This window comes from Meriones unguiculatus, chromosome 4, assembly GCF_030254825.1.
Source record: "Meriones unguiculatus strain TT.TT164.6M chromosome 4, Bangor_MerUng_6.1, whole genome shotgun sequence".
Classification (NCBI taxonomy): domain Eukaryota; kingdom Metazoa; phylum Chordata; class Mammalia; order Rodentia; family Muridae; genus Meriones; species Meriones unguiculatus.
The window spans coordinates 101,575,796-101,595,860 of NC_083352.1; the positions used below are offsets into that span (position 1 = coordinate 101,575,796).

General features: G+C 52.5%; 1 protein-coding gene across 13 annotated transcripts in view; it reads left to right on the forward strand.

Annotated features, from left to right (window-relative positions):
- Positions 1-20,065, forward strand: part of Kcnq2 (potassium voltage-gated channel subfamily Q member 2) — a 60,942-nt gene that overhangs the window by 32,116 nt on the left and 8,761 nt on the right. For 2 of the 13 annotated variants that reach the window (XM_060382706.1, XM_060382708.1), the window contains 7 exons: positions 3,032-3,100; positions 7,350-7,379; positions 12,165-12,218; positions 15,939-16,162; positions 16,812-16,920; positions 17,401-17,532; positions 19,169-19,276. In XM_060382706.1, coding sequence (XP_060238689.1) covers positions 3,032-3,100; positions 7,350-7,379; positions 12,165-12,218; positions 15,939-16,162; positions 16,812-16,920; positions 17,401-17,532; positions 19,169-19,276 — 726 coding nt within the window. The remainder of the gene's footprint in view (positions 1-3,031; positions 3,101-7,349; positions 7,380-12,164; positions 12,219-15,938; positions 16,163-16,811; positions 16,921-17,400; positions 17,533-19,168; positions 19,277-20,065) is intronic. The other 11 variants (XM_060382711.1, XM_021645868.2, XM_060382709.1 and 8 more) reach the window with 8 other exon arrangements.

The window sequence follows — 20,065 nt, forward strand, 5'->3', positions numbered from 1 at the left end:
GCTCTCGTCTGTCTGAGTTCGGGGTGGGGCGTGCCCTCCAGAGCTCATAGCCCATCCTAGAGCACCTGCCCTATAGTCTTCATGCTGCCGTCGTCAGACCCTGTCCCCAGTGGCTCTTCCTGCCTGGAATCCCTGTGTTAACCTGTAGCTCCTTCTGCGTTGGTGTGAGTGCACCTCGCCTCCCTGACTCCTGCTTCTTCAGCTGCTGCTTTCCTGTTGCTGGATCCCTTGTCCTCAGGGAGTCTTGTTCCTTGGCCCCCGCTTCCTGCTTTGTCTTACAGCTGTAATTCCCTAACCCTGCCTCTCTTCCACCCCACTGCCCCACTTAGTGAGCAGAGTGGCAGTCATGCTTCTGAGGGATCTGCATCTAGGACCAGGAGCGCATCCCAGACTAGAATCTTGCCCTAGGGTCTCCCTTCCAGAGCCCGAGCCACAACCCCACAGTCTCTATGCCACAGTGGAGGGAAGCCAGAAGGCCCAGGGAACAGAGTCATTTATTCTGGGTGGCCCATGTGGGAAACAGGAAACACAGTCTTTGCCCGTGTGCCAGGCAGCTGTGCCACTCAGGAAACTGTACCCCACCAGTACAAGGTGAGCCACACTCCCACCTGCTTGAGTGGAGCCTGTGCTGAGGACCCCTGAGCCAGCACATCCCTACAAAAAGGGTCTCTCCTGACCTGGTTCAGTAGCAGGTACAGGTCCTTTTCTCTGGACCTGTGACCTGTCTTCTGCCTTTGGTAGGGACTGGCCTAGGAGATCAAGCGCTTGACTCTCAAAAAATAGAAGGGTTGTTCTCCTGGGCAAGCCCTTGGACATTGTCCCAGACCCCAGAGGCTCAGGGAGTTGTGGAAGTAGTGGCTGGTGTCTGGCCTTTCCCGGGCTCCCAGTCCTCTGGCAGGCGGAAGAGACGTGTGTAGTTCTGTCATGCTTCTCCTCCCCTCTGCCCATCTCTTCCAGCCAGCACCACACCCAGAAAGAAAATGCCCCTGCCCCAGAGTCCTGAGCCTGTGTGACTGGAGTCATCCCATGAGACCAACAGTATTCTCTGATTAGGTCGTACTCTCCTGGGTAGAGCCTCCCCCAGCTATTCCTCCCCCAATCCTCTGTGACTGCTCAGGGTTGACCAGCTATGTGCACGGCCCCACTCCATGTGTCTGTCCCGGTGGCTGCTTTGTGTGTCCTGGGCATGCGTCCAGTGTGGCTGGGAGGGCTGGTTTTTACATGTGTCTAACCTGGGCCTATGTGCTGGTGATGACTGTGGGAGTTCAAGGCAGAGGGCTCTGCCAGGGACCCTGCTCCAGGACCCAGGGCTGGGTGAAAAAGTGGAGGGGAGGCCCTCATGGCACTAGCTAACTAACTGAATGCTAGGCTATTGCTTCATGCTGACTTGTCAAGGACGATGAATGGTCTGGAGGAGGGGAGGCAGAAAAGGGTAGGGAGAGAGAAGCTCACAGGACTCCTGTTTTTTTTTTTTTTTTAACCAGCATTTTCAGAGCCCCTCTAGGTCTGGCTCTGGGGCTATGGCAGTGAATCAAGGAGGGCCCAGATGTGGCTACTCTTACAGCCTGTGCAAACGATGAGGGTAAAGGAAGAAAGGAGGAGAAGATAGCTCAAGGCAGCAGTGGCCCTGGGGTATAGGGTGGGTCTCAATGAGTAGAAGAACAAGATTGGAGTGAAGAGCAAGTTTGCCAGTGAACTCAATGGCCCTTCTGTTTTGGAGATGGTGGGGAGCCATTAAATGTTTGCATGGGAGAATAGCAAGGCTGCTAGGTATGTTTGAAAGATCTAGTAGAACAGCATGGGGCCGAGAGATGGTGAGAGTGTTTCGAGAGAGTCCAAGTAACGTAAGCAGAAGAATGAGGAAGACACAGGACATTTCCAGTAGGAGGTACCTATGGTCACACAGAGAGGTAGGCTGACAATGCTGGCCTAGGAGGTGGCTAACTGCCACAGGGACCGAAGCATAAGAACCCAAGTTCTGTGCTTTTTAGTTGAGGGGAGAGGTCAAGAATGAAAGACAAGGATAGGTTGGTGGGGGGTGTCCTGTGGGGCCTGGCGTGAAGTTGGGGCTCCAGGAAGCCAGTGCTGAAAGAGATACAAAAGGATCTGCAGAGTGAGGCAGTCCTAGAGCAGGTAGGGTCAGAATTGGGATAAGAGTGGCAGGGTCTGGGGTCACAAGAGCCAAAAACTATTGAGTTTATCCTGAAATGAGAGGAATATCATGAAGCAGGAATTTGCCAGGAGGAAACTGAAAGTATAAGGATGAAAATGGGATGGGATGAGGAGATATTTACCCCTGTGAGGGAAGGGATTCACCTTCCATATAGCAGCATGCCTTCCCTGAGACTCTGGCTATGGACTGAGCAAATGCCAGGGTAGGCACACAGAGGGCAGGTATGGGGCTGCCAGTAATGTGTGCCCAGGACAGAAAAAGGAACAGAGCTAGGTTACATGCTGAGGGTCCTCAAGGCATCAGGGCCTGATGAGACCAGAGTTTTTCCCTCAGTTGTCCAGGCTAATCATCCTATAGACCTGGAAATGAGCTTCTCTTTGCCCAGCAAAGCCCTTTTCTGTGACCTTCCCCCTGCACCATTCCAGCCTTTGGAGACAAAGAAGCTCTGCAAAGGGATTTAAACCTTGAATACATTGGGCTGCTGTGTTTGCAGCTCCTTGAAAATTTTATGGGACAGGGAAGTAGGGTGGAAGAGAGGGCAGGAGGAGGAACGCCACCTGAACTCTGCTCTCTTGATCTATTCCGTGCCGAAGTGCTGGGCTGTCATGGCCTGCTGTCCATGCTGGGCCCTGACCATTTCCTGTGTCTGAGGTCCCAGGAACAACAACATGAGAAAGAGAGAAGGGAGCCCTGGAGCTTGGGAGAGGGGGAGGCACTGAGCGCAGAGCTTCAGGTGTTCTACACTCACGCCCTGCACCTGCTGCTTGCTCCCATGGATGAAGGAGGTGTGGGTGTGCAGAGCTGAGTCTCAGCTCTCATGGAGGTTAGTCTTACTCACCTTTCCTTCTCTAACCCCAGACTCATCCCACCTCTGAACCAGCTAGAGCTGCTGAGGAATCTCAAGAGCAAATCTGGACTCACCTTCAGGTCAGCACAGGGTCTCTTCCTAAGTTCAGGCTGGGACGCTGGGGTAGGGTGGGCATCTTGGGTCTCCTGAGAGGCTCCATAACCTTGACCAGTGACAAAAAGCCCTGGGGTATGCTCGGCTACTAGTTTTGATGATGTTGATGGTGTAGCTGGTTGAGGGGATGGGGCACAAGATGGGTGGGGTAAAGAGTGCACTCTTCTAAGGGATCATCTGGCTCCATTCATGGCTCATTCATGACCCAGGTAGGAAGTGGTGTCTCAGCACCGCCTCTCTCAGTGTAGGGCGGTAACATGCTCACAGTATTACCTGCTGTCTTGCAGTTACAGAATTGTGTCTCACAATATTTGGGCCAGTGATGGGTGTAAAGAAGGGATTTGCAGAAGTAGAGAATAGGGCTAGAGCCTCAAGCAAATTCTTGTCTCTGAAGAGCCTTTGGAAGGGCAGGGAGGTGACAGTGGGCTGATGGTCGACCCTGTTCCTGAACATATGTGAGAGCTTCCAAACCTGCTAATGTGACCTCCAGCAGCCATTTTACTTGGATTTTCTGAGCGGACCCCACATCCATTTATAATGTCCATATAAGAGGAAAGAATTTTGGAGAAACTCAAAGAGAAGTAGCTAAATGAAGTCACAGTCAAAGGCTGTAGTGATAGCCACAAGCCAAACCCCTTTGGAGAGGTGGTGGATCCTCCCCTAGAATCTGTGGAATGAGTGCAACACGGTTATGCCTTGACTTCGATGTCTCTACTCCAGGACTGTAAGAGAGTAACTTTTTGTGGGCTCAACAACCTGATTGTCACAAGACATCATTGTCCTGTTACTGAAGCTCTAGACAACTCAGATTTGAAAGCTATAAAATGGGGTGCTGTTGTAAGAAACACCCCAAGGTGTGACAGTGGGTTTCAAATTGGGTAATGATTGGGCCTGGAGGAGTTTTGAAGTACATATCAGAGCACACCCACACTACCTTGAAGGGATGGCTAATGGATATATGGATGTTAAAAGATGCTCTAGGAGGCCTCCTAAGAAGTGAGGTTTCAGTTTATGGTTGGTTAGGTCCATTGCTTGTAGGATGTGGCAAGTCAGAAACACTATGGCAGAAGGTGTGATGGATGAAAACTGTTCATCTTGTGGCTGCTAAGAGGAGAGAGATAAGAGGAAGCCAGGGGCATGATTCACCCTTCAAAAGCACACTCCACTGATCTGTCTCTCTCTGTGTTCCTTGAACCTGCTAATAGCCTATTCACTGTGAACCCATGAATGGATTAACTCGGGGATGAGGTTGACTCAATCACTTCTCAAGAATGCCACTATTTGGGGACCAAGACCTCAGCACATGATACATTCAAGGAGATACTTCATAACCAACCTAAATGGGAATTGATACTGAATGGGCTTCTGTCACCATTCAGAGGGACGCAAGTCAGTAAAGAGCGTGTTACTGAAAACCAGGAAAAGTGGCACCTGTGGAAGAGCAGCAAAGGCTTGCCTGAGTGATGTTCCCCTGTTGGGTGAAAGCAAAATATAAGAAGTAGGTTTAGGTGTTCAGACATTGGAGGAGGTCTCCTGCCAACTGTGAAGAGTACAACCCGATTTCTCCTTTATGTTTACTGTCAGATTTCAGAAGAAAAGTAAGTTGAGGAACCCCTATGAGAAACTTGAACTTGGAGATCTGGGACATTCTCAACTTGAATGAACAGCAAATGGCTATGCCTGATGAGAAGCACTTCAGGGAGGGGCTGGTCAGTTAGGGAGTACGGGCTACAGATGAGGAAGAAAGTAGGTGTGCAACTCAGGTCCAATCAAGCATCACGATGGAAGTCAGGAATGAAGGTGCTTACCCAGGAAAGCTGTGCAGAGGACTGTAGAATGACATCCGCACCTCAGCTACCTCAGGCCCTCAATAGGATGCTCAGGTCTAATAGGATCCATTCTTGGACTACCTCTTGGTCACACAGAGGACTCTCCTGACTAAAGCCTTTCATCCTGAGCCTCTCTTCAAGGTCCCACAGAGAACTCTCCTTACCAAAGAACCCTACCATGGGTCACTGCGGTGTGCTCCTCAGGGTACCACAAAGTTCTGGGCATCAGAAACACTGCTAGCATGGAAGGAAAAGGACAGGGACAAGTGAAATAAAGGCAATATTGTAGATTGTTATAAGCAGGAGGGACGTTAGCAGAGTCACTTAGAGCAGCAGAGGCAGAAACCGACAGAGCCAGTGTTGTCACTAACACTTGACTCTAAGTAGAATTCGCCTTTTGGGTTTCAAACTTTGGTAGCCAGGGACCCCTTGATCCACCTTTCCATTTTGAGAGGGACTGTCACCCTGTGCTTGACTTGCCATCCCAGCCACTAAGTGAATGATTTACTTTTAATGCCTGTGTGCAGAGGGCTTTCCCCCGGGATCACCACCCCAGAGTCTTGCCAACTTCATTTATGTGGCTTAACAGACAGTTAAGTGCTTTTTGACGCAGAGCTGATACTGCAGTGGGTTGAGACTTAAGGAATTTGGGGATGGGTAGTGTGTTCCTGACCTTAGATACACACGAGTATGGGTGTATGAGCATCAACTCTCAAATTGTGTCTGTGAGCATGACCTTAATCTAAAAAAAAGGCCCTTGCACAGGTTGTAAGTTAAGAGCTTCAGCACCTATGTTACCGTCTGCGTAGAGGTCAGGAGCGAAGACACAGGAAGCTGGAATGGAAGGAGAAGTCGGAAGAAGAAACCCGAGAGATAAGCTATTAGCCAAGGATGTGGAACCCCCAAAGCTGGAAGAGGCAGACATTTCCCTGCTACATTGGAGGAGTGACTACCACACCTTGACACCCTGTGGAGAATACAGGGCCAGATGGGACCCCCTCCCATCACTCTAGTTGGGAGGAGAATACAGGGCCAGATGCTGGAAGAGGGGAAGAGGGACCTTGCTATCCTGATAGCCCCTGGGGTGGGAGAGAGCCAGCGTCCTCCTGAGGAGGTTGAGGTGCCCTATCCCTTCTCACACTTCCATGGACATTCCTGCCTTACTGCTTCCTCTCCTGGTCCCTGCTGGCCTCCAAGATTCCGTTTGCTCAGGCTGGTTAGATGGGGCTGCAGTGTCAGTTCTGCTTGGCAGAGAAGATGGAAACAGACTGTGTTGTACTAGCACTTATAAGCAAAGAAAGACCATCTCACAGAAGTTGATACCCAGAAGAAAGACCATCTCACAGAAGTTGATTTGTGGCCCGAGCCATGAAAGGAAATCTTGAGTGTCCAACTGCTCCTAGATGCAGCTGGGGCTGACGGGTTGGGTAGAAGTGAGAACATGCTCTCAACCGCTCAGGCCATCTGACTCCCCAACAGGACACCGGGAAAGCTCACAGGGTCACGGCGCTGGGGACTACCCTAAACTAGATCCTTATGGATGTGTTACTCCTCCGTGAGGGCCACGGAGGACTGAGATGGCTTGGGTTTACCCTCAGGAGCTTCAGGAACATGGCTGAACCCTGTTTTGCCCTGCTGTCACTTCTCTGCTAACCTCATAGTGATGCAGTACCTATTGTGGAAAGTATTTGGAAATGTAGTGACAAGCCCTTGCCGCACAAAAAAACAAGCCCTTGACTTGGCACTGCCCTCCTGAGGATACCAGGGGTCACTCCTTAACTTCCCTTCTCAAGCTAAGTAAGATCCAGCCATCATCAAGTTCTTACCACTAGAAAGAACCAACCCAATAAAACAGATAATGGCCAAAAAATAGCTCTGCAAGCCTGGGAATGACTGCTGGCCCCGAAACAAGCACTGACCGTGGGCTGTGGCAAAGTCCTTGGCTGATTCCTGCTGACACCGAGAAATTGCACAGAAGGAGGGAAATTCCATTAAGCCAAGAACTTTCTTCAGATACATTTTCTTTTTGAAACTTTATTAATTACACTTGTATGATTGTGTTGGAATGAGTATTCGTTAATATCCAATAAAAGAGCCCTCTGGGTTACAGATCACAGCTCCCTTGGGAATTCTGTCTGTCCCCTGAGCCTTGCTCCTAGGCCTGGCAGTACCTCACCAAGAGGGCAGGTACTCGAGAAGGGTGGTTCTCTGCACCGGGTCCCGTTACGTGCAAGGACATGAGGGTGGGTCAGGTCTGAGGCCAGAAGCCTGAGCAGGTCAGAGGGATCCTAGTGGGGCCAAGGGAGGTCCCCTTTCCTGGGCCACCGCATGTGTCACGGGGCTGCCAGAGGGAGTAGCTGCTAACTCTTTGTTCCTCTGTTTGAAGGAAGGAGCCACAACCGGAGCCATCACCAAGGTCAGTCCCTCCCGCCTCCAGCTGCCCTAGTGTGTGCTATGCCTATCTTGCCTTGCTCCCTCTGTGTACACATGTGTCATGGGGCCCTGTGTGTGCTACTGTGCGCAGCAAGTGATTGTGAGTCCTGGCACACTCGGGGTCACTGCTCAGTTACAGCCTCCTCACAGGGATTCGGGCAGCACGTGGTGGGGCTTCTTGGGACCATCCCTCCCAACCCTGCCCATAGTCCAGTCCCACAGGGGACTCTGAGGCTGAGATTCCTGTGTGCCTTGCAAGTATGTTGCTGGAATTTGCCCAGCTAGGACCCCTCCCTAGGTCCTAGCCCCAGCTAGGACCCCCTCCCATCACTCTAGTTGGGAGGAGAATACAGGGCCAGATGCTGGAAGAGGGGAAGAGGGACCTTGCTATCCTGATAGCCCCTGGGGTGGGAGAGAGCCAGCGTCCTCCTGAGGAGGTGCCCTATCCCTTCTCACACTTCCATGGACATTCCTGCCTTACTGCTTCCTCTCCTGGTCCCTGCTGGCCTCCAAGATTCCGTTTGCTCAGGCTGGTTAGATGGGGCTGCAGTGTCAGTTCTGCTTGGCAGAGAAAGATGGAAACAGACTGTGTTGTACTAGCACTTATAAGCAAAGAAAGACCATCTCACAGAAGTCGATACCCAGCATCTGCCCGGGTATCCAAGGCCTTTAGGCTGAATGCCCCCCCCCTCAGTGACCTGTCCACAAGGTTCAGTGTGAATATGACTCATAGACTGTAGGTCTCAGAAGGGCTCTACCTGCCTCCCGTGACCTCTGGATAGCAGGGTGAGCTAGAATATATAAAAACTGCTCTTGGGCAGGGGACAGTGGAATTAGGCTGAATTTGTTCTCTTTCCACCGGAGAAAGGCATTGTCTTCTCCCATCCTACAAAAGGAGATTTTTTTATAGGCGGTGCCCTGAATTGCAAAGACTGGCAGAGCTTCCCCAAATCAGTTAAAGGGACAGCCAATGACGGGGAACCCTGGTCACTGAGAAAGCTAGCTGGAGAGAGACAGGCGATCTAGTGTAGTCTTGGCTGTTGACAAGCGGAGGTAAGAGAGCCAGCCTCACCGGGCCTTGGTGCGGGTAAAGCAGGAGAGTAGCACAGCTTCACTGTGCCCAGGGGTGCCCGCCCCAACTCCTCACTGTCCATCAGGGCCGTTCTGGTCTGTCCCTCTCTCAGGTCTATTGACCCTGGGGCTGGGAGTCCCTTTTGTTGGATACCAGGGCTGATATTAGCCTAACCTCAGCCGTGCCCCAGGTGGACCAAGATTGCCCTGATGGCGCTGGGGCTGGAGGCTTCTTGTGTCATCTCCACACTACCCTAATGCCTGACCCTGACCGGGGACAAGTTGCCCAGGAGGCTTCCGGCCTCCAGCAGTCTCTTGCTCTTGTTGCCGTAGCTTTAGCGCTCCCTGCACGATTCTCGTCTCAGCCTCTCTCTCTCTCTCTCTTCCTCTTCTGCCCCCATCTGGAAAATCTTGCTGCCCCCAAGTGCCTTTAATCACTGTCACTGCCCTTCTTGGGCCCCTTTCTCGTCTGCTCTGTCTTTTGGGATGAGGTGCTGACCCTGAAAGCAGGACTCAAGGTGAGGACCCATGGGAGCCCCCTGGCTCTCCGGTATGTTCCGTGGCTCCCCTGCGCTCCACCCTGCCACTCCTCTGTCTGCCCCGCGTGTCAGTGGCCCCTGCCTGCCTGTGCCTCCACACCCTTCCCCAAGGGCCAGCGCCCACCGACCCAGTCCTCCTTCCAGGACGCCCTGCTCCCAAAATGATCAGTTGAGGCGGCACCTTTGCCGTCCCTGGGAAGGGTGTGCAGGACCTTTGCACAGACACTGGGATCCTTGAGGAGGTTGGGGCACCTGGAGAGCTGAGTGCTGAGGGAGCGAGGAACAGTGTCTGTCAGTGAAGACCTCTACTCCTTCACTGGATGTACCTGCTGGCCAGGTAACGGAGGGTGGAGTGGTACCTCTGGCCTCTGCCAGGAGCAGCTATGCCCCCTCTTTGGCACCAAGTACCTAGGAAGTGTATAGAAAATTGCTACCTAAGTGACAGATGGTGGGTTGAGCCTGTCGCTGGGCCCTTGTCTGAAGTGCTAAGTTCATTGGAGCAAGCCTGGCTCCCCAGAGTCTTGCTGTCCTTAGAATCGTCAGCAGCCATGCTTCTGTCTGGCTCTGGACACAGCCTTGCACTTTGCCTGGCAGGACCAGCTGGTGTTATCTATCTGGGCAGGTGGGTGGTGTGAACCCAGGACCTCTCCCTCAGCTGCCTAAAGGGACCTTCCCTTCGTCTTGTGACTCAGGATGCAGGTGCGTTGTGTGGCTTGTTTCCGAGGAGACCTACATGACTAGGCTGGAAACACTGAGGACATCTGGGTGAGGGGAACCAGGGCAGGTGGGAGCTCAGGCCTGTGTTGTACCAGTGTTTTTTTTGTGACTGTCCTTGGTGGGCTTGTCGCTTCCTCATTGTCTCCTACCCTATGTATGCCTAAAGAGCCCCCAAACCCTGGCTTTGCCCTTCTTGTCCATATGGGTCCAGTCTTCTTCACAGATGGAGGTGTCTGTGTGTCTTAGCACCCATCTGCCCTGTCTGGCCTCAGCCTGTGTCTGTGGGCATATCTGTTTCCCACTGGGTTTGGTGTCCTCATGGGCTGGCCAGTTGGCATCTGCCCGGGATGGAGACTGGCCAACCATTTGCTTGACTTTGCTGATGGGACAGAAAAAAAATGGGGTCAGAGGGAATGAACAATTTTATACCAGCCCAAATTAGAGGTCCTTGGCACCCACCAATCAGGCACCACCAAGAGGAAGATGGAGAGCTTCTTCCTCTTCCCCAGAGCTTGTCAGGTTCTCAAGTTATGTTTTCCAAGAGAAGAATGACAAGCCACATGTGACATTCATTAAAATGGACACAGTTGGTATTCATTCATTCCTGAGTCTCAGTGGCTAGGTGTGGTATTGGCTACCACATTAGACAATACAGTTATTAGACGTGGTTTCTATTGCAGGCCTCAGGCTTCTCAAGAAGCTGTAGAGCTGGGGTCAAAGGGGACATTTGTCAGAGGTGCTGGCCATGGACTGCCTCTGTCTTTTGTTCCAAGGATGTACATGGGGGCTAGGAGCCAAGGAGCTAGACACTTACCTGCTTAATAGGCTGTTTAACCCTGGGTCAAGTCATGGGGAATGCTGCTGCTGACAGCATCCTGTAGTAAGTCAGCAACAAGCATTCAAGCCTCTGTCCTATGTCTCCAAGGTGTCTGAGGAGTCCAAAGCTGCTTGTCTACCTAGAATGCCAAGCCTATGTGGATGCTTGGGCAGAAGTCTTCCGGGTGCTCAGAGTCCTGCACGAAGTTTGGGCGCTAGCTCGTTAGCAGGGTGCTCTCCAGAAACTAGTTCCAATTTTAATTTCTGTTTACTCTAGTTAGTGAAGTGTGTCCTTTGAGGAAAGGCTCGTGCATCATGGCACATAACAGGAAGTGGCCGTGTTCGGATAAATGTTCAATGGAAAATGGACTGCCGGACGATTTCATCCTGGGGCTTGTTTGTTTCTGATTTGAGATGGTTCTATATGGGACAATGTGAAGAGCTGTTATAACTACACAGGAAGAGGGAAGTCCTGGAGAAAAAAAAAAAAAGAAGTGTTTTTGTAATTCTCTCTCTCTCTTCCTCTTTTCTTTTCTTCAAGACAGGGTTTCTATGCATAATCCTGGCTGTCCTGAAACTCCCTCTGTCGACCAAGCTGACCTCAGAGATCCACTGGCTCTCTCTCTTTTTCTTTCTTTCTTTCTTTCTTTCTTTCTTTCTTTCTTTCTTTCTTTCTTTCTTTCTTTCTTTCTTTCTTTCTTCTTTCTCTTCCTTCCTTCCTTCCTTCCTTCCTTCCTTCCTTCCTTCCTTTCTTTCTTTCTTTCTTTCTTTCTTTCTTTCTTTCTTTCTTTCTTTCTCTCTTTCTTTTTTTCTTTCTTTCTTTCCTCCTTCCTTCCTTCCTTCCTTTTTTTTTCTTTTTTTTAACTTATTTTTTTTTTGCATGTTCTAATGAAAGACAAATCTCAAGGGTTTGGGGGATTCTTAGAAAGGGTCAATGTTTTGCTGGGGTTTTGCTGAGGCTCCTCCTTGGAGCTCTCTTAGCCCAGGCCATGGCAAGAAGGTAGACTCATGGACTTCCAGACAAATGTACTTGATCAGTCCTTCCAAATATGGTATGTCCCCAAGCCTCTTCTGTTGCTCTTCCTTCTAATTGGGGGCAGCCATTGCCTCCTGAAAGAGTCGGAGCCCACTGCCGCCAGAGCCACAGGGCGGTATGGCAAAACCTTGCCGCTTGCCAACTGGTTTGTCAGGCTAAACTGCACATTTTTCCCTCCCTAAAAGGCGCATGCTTTGCAGCAGTCACCTCCCAGACTATCTCCATCCACACCTGGCCTCCTGCCACATCTCGGTTCATGTATTATTATTATTTTTGTTGGCATGAATATAGCAAAAAATAATACATCTCTTAAAACATGAACCCACACTCTGGCTTTGGAAGGAAAAGGTATTTTTGGAGGAAAAACACAGGGATCACTTTTCTCCAAAAATAGAGAACTGTTTTCTTTCCCAGGCAGCGGAAGACTTTTGTGCGCACCCCTTTCTCACCGTCCCTGCTCAGACGCAAACGCTGCGGCTGGGGGACTGTGAGCCTGAACTCCCTGGGTGGTCACAGTGCCTCAGTTACCTGCTCTCTGTTCGGGTCCTGTCGCCGCCCCCGGGACTAACTATGCTCTCCTCATTTCCAGTAAAGGCAGACCGTGCCGAGGGTGCCTGTGTGGATGCTGCCCCGGACACTCTAGGTACCACGCAATGCTCGCACGGACTGACCACGCTGCACGCTCCTGCCCTCCCTGCTTACTAGAGGTTCAGGATGAGCCGGCACAGTGCCCACCCAGCTCTGAATCCCCTGACGCCTAAGCGCAGGGCGGAGCTGGGCGCCTGGCCTCTGACTCTAGATGGAACCCCCTCCTGCCAGAGCAGGGGGCTGGCTGGCCAGGGTTACTGCCGTAGAAACAGTCTGATACCCTTCAGGGAATGTTTCCTCTGGAGCCGGCCACTCTGGTACCTCTACTAGGCGTTAAGGACCGACCCTTAGCCGGCACCTCACTGAGGGAGGCAGCTCGCTGTGTTCTGGGCTCTTCAGGGCCTCCGAAAGCCAGAGGCCATGTCTCCCCCTTCTGACTTGCAGGCCTGATTTAGAGAAGACAGGAAACAGGATGGTGAAAAGCCTCCTAACCCCTTGCACCTTGACTACACCTTTCCTATTCCATTTCCCTGTCTGTTGTCCATGTGTGAAGGCATCTGTCCTGCTTGCTCTGGGACCCCTGCCTCCTGGTTGCCCTCCCATGCCTGTCCCTTTCCTGGCTGGTGCAACCCAGCCACGTTCAGGCAGCTGTGGTGGCCCCCGCATGGGGGAGCCCCCATCACATGCATGTGGCCAGCTGTGCCGAGCAGCATGCTGTGCGTTTGCACCTGTGCATGCTCCGTCTCCTTCTCCACCGGGAGAGGGGCTTGAGAGCCACCTCCCTACCCCACGGGCCTCTCTGCTGGCTCTGTGCACTGGAGGCGGGCGCTTGTGGGGACATTGTCACAGCTGCAGACAGGGAGCTGGGTGTCTGGACTGCCCTGGGAGGCAGCCTGCTCAGGCCTTGGCTGAAGCTGCCTTGCTTGCCCACGCCATATGTGACCAGGTGCTTCTGGCCCCAGGTTGAACCTTTAGGGCAGAGGCTAAGGTCAAGCTGCGTAAAGATCAGAAGGGCTGGAAAGGATGGGCCTGCGGGAGCCCAGCTGAAGTCTGCCTTGCCGAAGTCCGCCTTGCCCTCTGTGTTCTTGTGGACTGTCCCTTGGGCATCCTCAATCCAGGCACAGGCTGGGTAGTTCTCTATGGATGCCGGCTCCCTGCATTGCTGAGCCCATGCACTGACCAGGGCAAGGGCCATCTAATGACTGGGTTTTTTTTGTTTTGTTTTGTTTTTGTTTTTGTTTTTTGTTTTTTAATTTCACTCTGAGGAGGATGACAGGAAGAGGGAGGGGGCGTTGCTTGCTTCCCAGATTCTTCCTGAGCTTGACTCCTGGCTGGTGTCATGGCCCTCACCATACAGGGTAGTTCTGTTCATGGGCTCTCTTGCTGAAGCTTTAGGGGAAGCTCTGGAGAGCCCTCCTACCTGATGTTTGCTTTGATCTTGGCTTGGTGGCTTGAGAGGTGAGAGGGGGTCTATTCAGGGCCTAGAGATGTGGAAGGCCGTGTGTGGGGACTGAGTGTCCTTGCAATGGCAATCCGCTTCGTCCCTTTCTCTGTCAGAGCCTCCTTCAGAGGAAGGGACAGTGTGCTGAATTGGAGACAGAAGAAGCAAGACTAAAAGTGGGGGTCCTTTTCCTGGCAGCTGAACCTCTGCTGTGGGCTGCAGCCCCGTGTAGGGCTAGAGTCCAGGCCTGGGTTTGTGTAGTTGATAACTTATCTTGGTTGGCTGTGGTAGAAATCATTACTAGGAAGGAAAAGTGGCTGATGTTGGCTAACCTGCCTAGAGAGGGACCTGTTCCAGTCCTTCTTGTTGCAACCCCCTGCAGAGGCCGGGGGTCGGGAGGCAGTAAGCACCAGCCATTGCAGCTCAGTCTGCCTGACAGCCAGAGTTAAATGCACACTGACTGTAAGTTGTTGCAACACTGAGTGACTCCTGGGACCCCAGCAGGAAGGCAGCTCTGTGACTTCATTCAGGGTGATCAACACCAGACTGTTTAGTGGTGACTCATTTCCTTTCCATCAGCGTGTAAGCTGGAGGGGACAGAAGAAGAGACCCTGAGTCTACTGGAAAGTGTGAGCTTCCTCAGTCCAGCTCCTACCTCACCTATTCCAGGTGGACCGTGAGAGACATGTTGTCTTGGGTCTTCAATAGTTCCTGTGATAGAGGAGCCCATAGGAGGAGAGAACATTTTGGAAGCCACAAATCCCTGAATATCCAGTTTTCTTTATATGCAACTAGGATTTTCTGTTTAAACGGGGGTCAGGGAGCCATGTGGTTTCTGGGTGCCCCTGGCCACTACTTGCCTGATGTGTGGCCTCCAGTGTTTCAGCAGAGCGCAAAAGTCTGGACTCAGGGCTATTTTCCAAAGCTAGCAGATGCCACTGGCTCCTGATGCTCCCAGGACACGGGACACCTTGAAGCTGCCTCAGTTTCCCTGTGTGAGTTTTGTGCCACTGGCTTTCTCTTCTTCCTTCCTCTCCTTTAGAGAGCCTGAGCAGGCAGGTGGTCTCCCAAGTTGCCTACTGTCTGAATGGGGTGGGGAGGGCCAGCAGCCCCATCCACAGTCCAAGGAGGGTGGACTTTGCCCTGCGGCCATCTTCTTTTGGATAGCCGACTCTGCATTGCCTTGGACTTGTCTCTCTGGCTGGTAGCCCGTGGTGGGGCGCTGTGGCTGGGTGTGAAGTTGGGTTCTGAGGCACTGATGAGCAGTACTGAGCGTGGCAACTTCCTTGGAGTTACCCTTAGTCCTGAAGCTACCCTGGGAAGTCCTATGGCTCCTATGTGGCTGAACAAGTGAGTCCCACTTCACAAGAGACTTGCTACCTTCTGCCTCTGGAATAATGGTGGGGTCATTAATAGAAAAAGGCCTGTACAGAGGCAGGTTGCCCTCAGAGTAAGGAGTGGAGATCACCTCTTCCTGGAGCAACCTTGTCACAGACGCACTTTCTGTCTTATGCTGTATGGATCACAGTGAGATGCTGAACTCTGGGGTTATGAAGAAACATTTGAGGTCCTAGGACCTTCTAGAGTTTGGAAACAACAGCCCAGTGGGAAAGAGTTTTGGTTCTGGGCTGGCCATCTTCTCTCCATTTCTATAACCATCACCTGGGACCGAGGGTCAGGACAACCAGTCCTGTGATCATAGAAGCCTAGCCTTATAGAATCCTCATCTCTGATGTCCTCCTAGAAACATCCTAGGGGAGGGGTCTGAATCCCAGAGACCAAACAGTGTTGGACATCAGCCCCACATCGAGGGCAAGCAGCTAATGCTGGGGGAAAATGCCGGGGCTGAAGTGGATCAAGACACATTAGCTGTAGCCCTGGTCCCTAATGGTCCTGGGACAGGTGATATGATGGTGGGGGCAGTCCAAGGGTGGCTGCAAGGGGCAACAGGAGAAACTTCAGGATGGGCTGGTCCAGACAAAGGTCCAGGGAAGAGATCCAGTGTCGGGGGGTGGGGGAAGCAGACAGGACAGTGTGGAGAGGGTTCTGGCACCTCGTGGCAATAGCTGAATGATTTAGGAGCCCCGCCGTTGCCTCCCCAGCTCTGGCCACGCCTTTGCGGCCCCTCACCTCTACCCCGTGCTTCACCAGCCACTGCTCCCTGTTCCCAGCGTGGTCGGTTATTCTTTGGACTTGCATATTCCTCCTGGCTTGGGGGGGGTGTCATCTGCAGAGATACATGACCTGTTATTTCCAGAGTGATTTCTCTTGCTATTTTTCTGTGTGTCTGTCTGTCTGCCTGTTCTGTCTGCCGGTCGGTTATCCTGGGAACAGTCAGAAGGTCAGTTTGAAAGATCGTGTCTTCTCCAGCCCCCGAGGCGTAGCTGCCAAGGGGAAGGGGTCTCCCCAGGCCCAGACGGTCCGGAGGTCCCCCAGTGCTGATCAGAGCCTGGACGACAGCCCAAGCAAGGTGCCCAAGAGCTGGAGCTTTGGTGACCGCAGCCGTGCCCGCCAGGCCTTCCGCATCAAGGGTGCTGCTTCCCGGCAGAACTCAGAAGGTGGGTCAGTACGGCATCACCTTCCCCAAGACTCGTGGATGCTGGGGGAAGGACGTCAGTGCTCGGCTATAGGGCACAAATGGAAGCCTCTTGGAGTGGGGAATCCCTCTTTTTATTCCTTTAAGTGGCGTCCTATAAGTTGAACCACTTAAACACACATCCTTAGTGGCATCTTGTAATTCCATTACTGGTGGTCCACCTATGCAGGTAACAGACAAGAGGCCCTGAACCCTCTAGGTGTCACACAGGCCCTCTCCGTCCCAGCACTGGGCTTTGTGCCTACATCTCTCTACCTCCAGCCAGTGCATGTCGCATGCATGGTATTGAGCCATTCCATCCTGAGCATGGTGCCTTCAAGGCTCATCTGTGCTGTCAAGGGTTATAACTTTCTTCATTTCTTGGCTGAAATGTGACCACAATGTGGTTATCCATTCGTCCGTTGGCAGGGATGTCCTTTGAAACCCTCCTGTTGTCTAGGTAATAGGTTTTGGAGAAGACCCTGAGAAAGGAGAGCTGCAGAGAGGCATAGCGGGTACTCCAGTGCAGCAGAGGCATTGAAGGGATATCCTGGGGAGGCCCTTGAGGGTCAGGCTTAGGATTGCATCCTGTTGTGATTGTCTGCTCATGGCCCGCGCTCCCTTCCACCTAGAAGCAAGCCTCCCTGGGGAGGATATCGTGGAGGACAACAAGAGCTGTAACTGCGAGTTTGTGACCGAGGATCTTACCCCTGGCCTCAAAGTCAGCATCAGAGCTGTGTGGTAAGGGACCCCTGCCCAATCTGCATGAGAAAGGCCCTGTTCAGTGACCTCATGGGATCTTGCCAAACCACCAAAGGCGATAGCTACTGGGAAAGCATGGGGAGTCTTGAGGAGGACCCCTGCCCATTCCAGCTCCTGTACCTGTCAGCTTGTTCCCAAAGGGCTAGGAAGCCCTGGTGGAGCTGGCTGGACCTGAGAGCCCCTGAGTGTATGGATGAAATGGGGACAAGGGATGTCTTCAGATAACTAACTGTTGTCCCATACTAGTGGTTCCAAGGAGGATGGGACCTGTCTTGACACTGAGCACTGAGTGGACCCTGGTGGGGAAGGGCGAGCGGATGGCCAAGATGAGAGTGGATACTATTCCCCAGGGAACTGTGGTCTTGGAGCTGCTTTGAGGGTGACAGGCAGGTGGATATGGAAAGTGGCTTCTGGCAGTCCAGCTTCTGTCTAGAACTCATGATCTATCCATCCCTGCAGCGTTATGCGGTTCTTGGTATCTAAGCGGAAGTTCAAAGAGAGCCTGCGCCCGTATGACGTGATGGATGTCATTGAGCAGTACTCCGCTGGACACCTGGACATGTTGTCCCGCATCAAGAGCCTGCAGTCCAGGCAAGAGCCCCTGCCTGTCCAGTCTGGGCATGAACAGGGCCCACCGGGACAAAACCAGGCGTGGCACAAGGGGCACCAAGGGCTGGGTGACAGGTGTGCAGAACAGGGCCAGTGCCAGCTTTGGAGGTCTCTTCCCACTTTGTTGGCTTCTCGTCGCTTTCTGTTGTGTCTGTTTTTAGCACTCCTTCTGCCCCTCCCTTTTCTCTTTCACTCACCTGTACTGTGTTAGCAAGTGTGTGTATGTGTGTGTCCACATGTACATATGTATGCACATGTGTGTGTTGGCATCCAAATATACTCATGTGTATGCTCAAGTGCATGCATGTGTGCATACGTGTGTGCAAACGTTTTTATGACGTGTGGGTGTATGTATGGGCACCATGTGCTGTGCTGTGTATGTGCACATGTGTGTTGATGTATCTGTATGCATGTATATGGTATGCACATACATGCTGATAAGGGAGTGCTTTGTGATGAGATGGAAACACAGGACTTCTGTGGTCCCTGCCGGGCAGTGGCCAGGGACCCTGGAGCTGTTCCTCCAAGATCCAGCCATCTTCTCCCTCATGGGGAGGGGGAGTCCTACTTCCTGAGTAGGAAGCACATCAGGGGCAACCACTGGATTCTCTGTGTGTGTGAGAACAGGCTTGCTTACACGCATTGTGTACACACGAGTAAGGCCTGAGTTCACCCCCACACAGATGCATCCAACATGTGCAGGTGTGTTCACATACAGACCCCTTTCCATGATTGTTTCAGCCTACCCTCGGCGTGCTCACAGGAACACATCCTCAGATGCACAGCACACACAAGTGTGCGTTCCCCGTGGGCAGGAGTATACGGGTATATACACAGCCTCCATCTGCCACTGTTCCAGCCTGCCCCCACTGCCCAGGTTCCTAGGCACACACCCTTGGCCACATACGTCATTCACATACACGTGTGTGTGATAACTCTGAGGAGCCTATCTCCCAAGCTGGGGCACATCCTGCTTTTAAGTCCTTGGAAGTGGAGGGCAGATTTTGGGTGGGCAGAGGGTAAGGATGAAAGAGGCAGCCTGGGGGACTCCTTGTGGTCACAGAAAGTTGCAGCAATGGCTGATGTTAGTTAGGGGCAGGGCTTCTAGAGATGCCATCCAGCCTGGGCCGGGGCCTCTTACGCCTGGGAGCAGAGGCTGTACGTGTGCTGTATGTGGATGAGTGAGAACCCCCAGCCTCTAGCCTAGCCCATCCCCACAACTGTTTGCCCCACTGTGTCTTCCACTCCACATCTCTCTTCTCTTTCTGTCTGTCTGGGAAACAGACAAAACAGATTGAGGAGGAGGAGTCCTGTGCTCTGGCCTCTGCTGCAGGGTCCTGTTGCTCTGAAGCTGCAGAGTCCTTTCTGGGACTTAGTTCCCAGCACCAACCCCTGTACTCTGCCTGAGGTTCACTGGGCAGGCTGGGCATCGCTCGGAACATGGGGAAAGGCTGGCTGATGTGAGGGCCAGAGTGTGGGCCCACCATTCTGTTTTGAGCACGTTTTTCAGAAGAACCACCGTTGTCAAGTTGCCCCCTGTTCTGTGCATGCCGGCAGCTCACCTTGGGTTGTTTATGATGTGTTTTGCTGGTGTCTCTCTTCTTGTTTACGCTGCCAGGATAGATATGATTGTGGGCCCCCCACCCCCTTCAACTCCCCGGCACAAGAAGTACCCTACCAAAGGACCCACGGCCCCTTCGAGAGAGTCACCCCAGTACTCACCTAGGTTAGGATGCACTGCCTCCTCCCGACCTGTCTGTGAATGGCCAGCCCCTTTGCTCTAGGCCGCATGATGGCAGCACCTTGCACTTTTCTTTCCACAAGGCAGGGGACATTCAGGTTCTTTCTCTTCCTAAAGGGAACGTTAGGGAAAAGGATACCACCTTGCCAGGGCTGGTACGCAGGGCCCCGAGTCCTCCATCTACAGGGATTGCCTTTCCATGGATTTCTCCATGACATCTGCTGAGGCCGCTGAAGGAGATGACCTCAGTGGCCATGACAAAGACCAGCTCAGGTCCTTCACACCTGCCCGTTACCGGGGTGACCACCATCACATGGTCCTGACCTTGGCTCTGTGTAGATTAAAGCGGATGGGGGTGCTTCCCTGGGCTTCTTCTTTAGGTGTGAGGTGCACCTGCCTGAAGAATAAATGAAGTCTGGGGGTATGGCTTAGTGTAAGGCACTAAGTCTGTGCTTACCCAGTGTAGGGCCTTATACATGCCAGACATGTGTGCGGCTCTAGGGGGCCAATTCTAATCCTTGCAGGGGGCCAGAAATAAATGGAAAAATCCCCACTGTACACCCAGCACCAGACTGTCTCTCTCAGTCCTGGTGTTATTTTTAGTTGCCACCACCAATCATTGATGTCATTGATAAGAAAGATGGGAGCCCACCTCAGCTGATTGACAGGTGACAGGCTGGGGTCAGGGAAGAGTCAGATGTCAAAAGCCAGCTCTGATGTGGTTATTTCTGGCTACCCTGGAACTACTCACATAATTCCCTGTCTCCCCCTGGC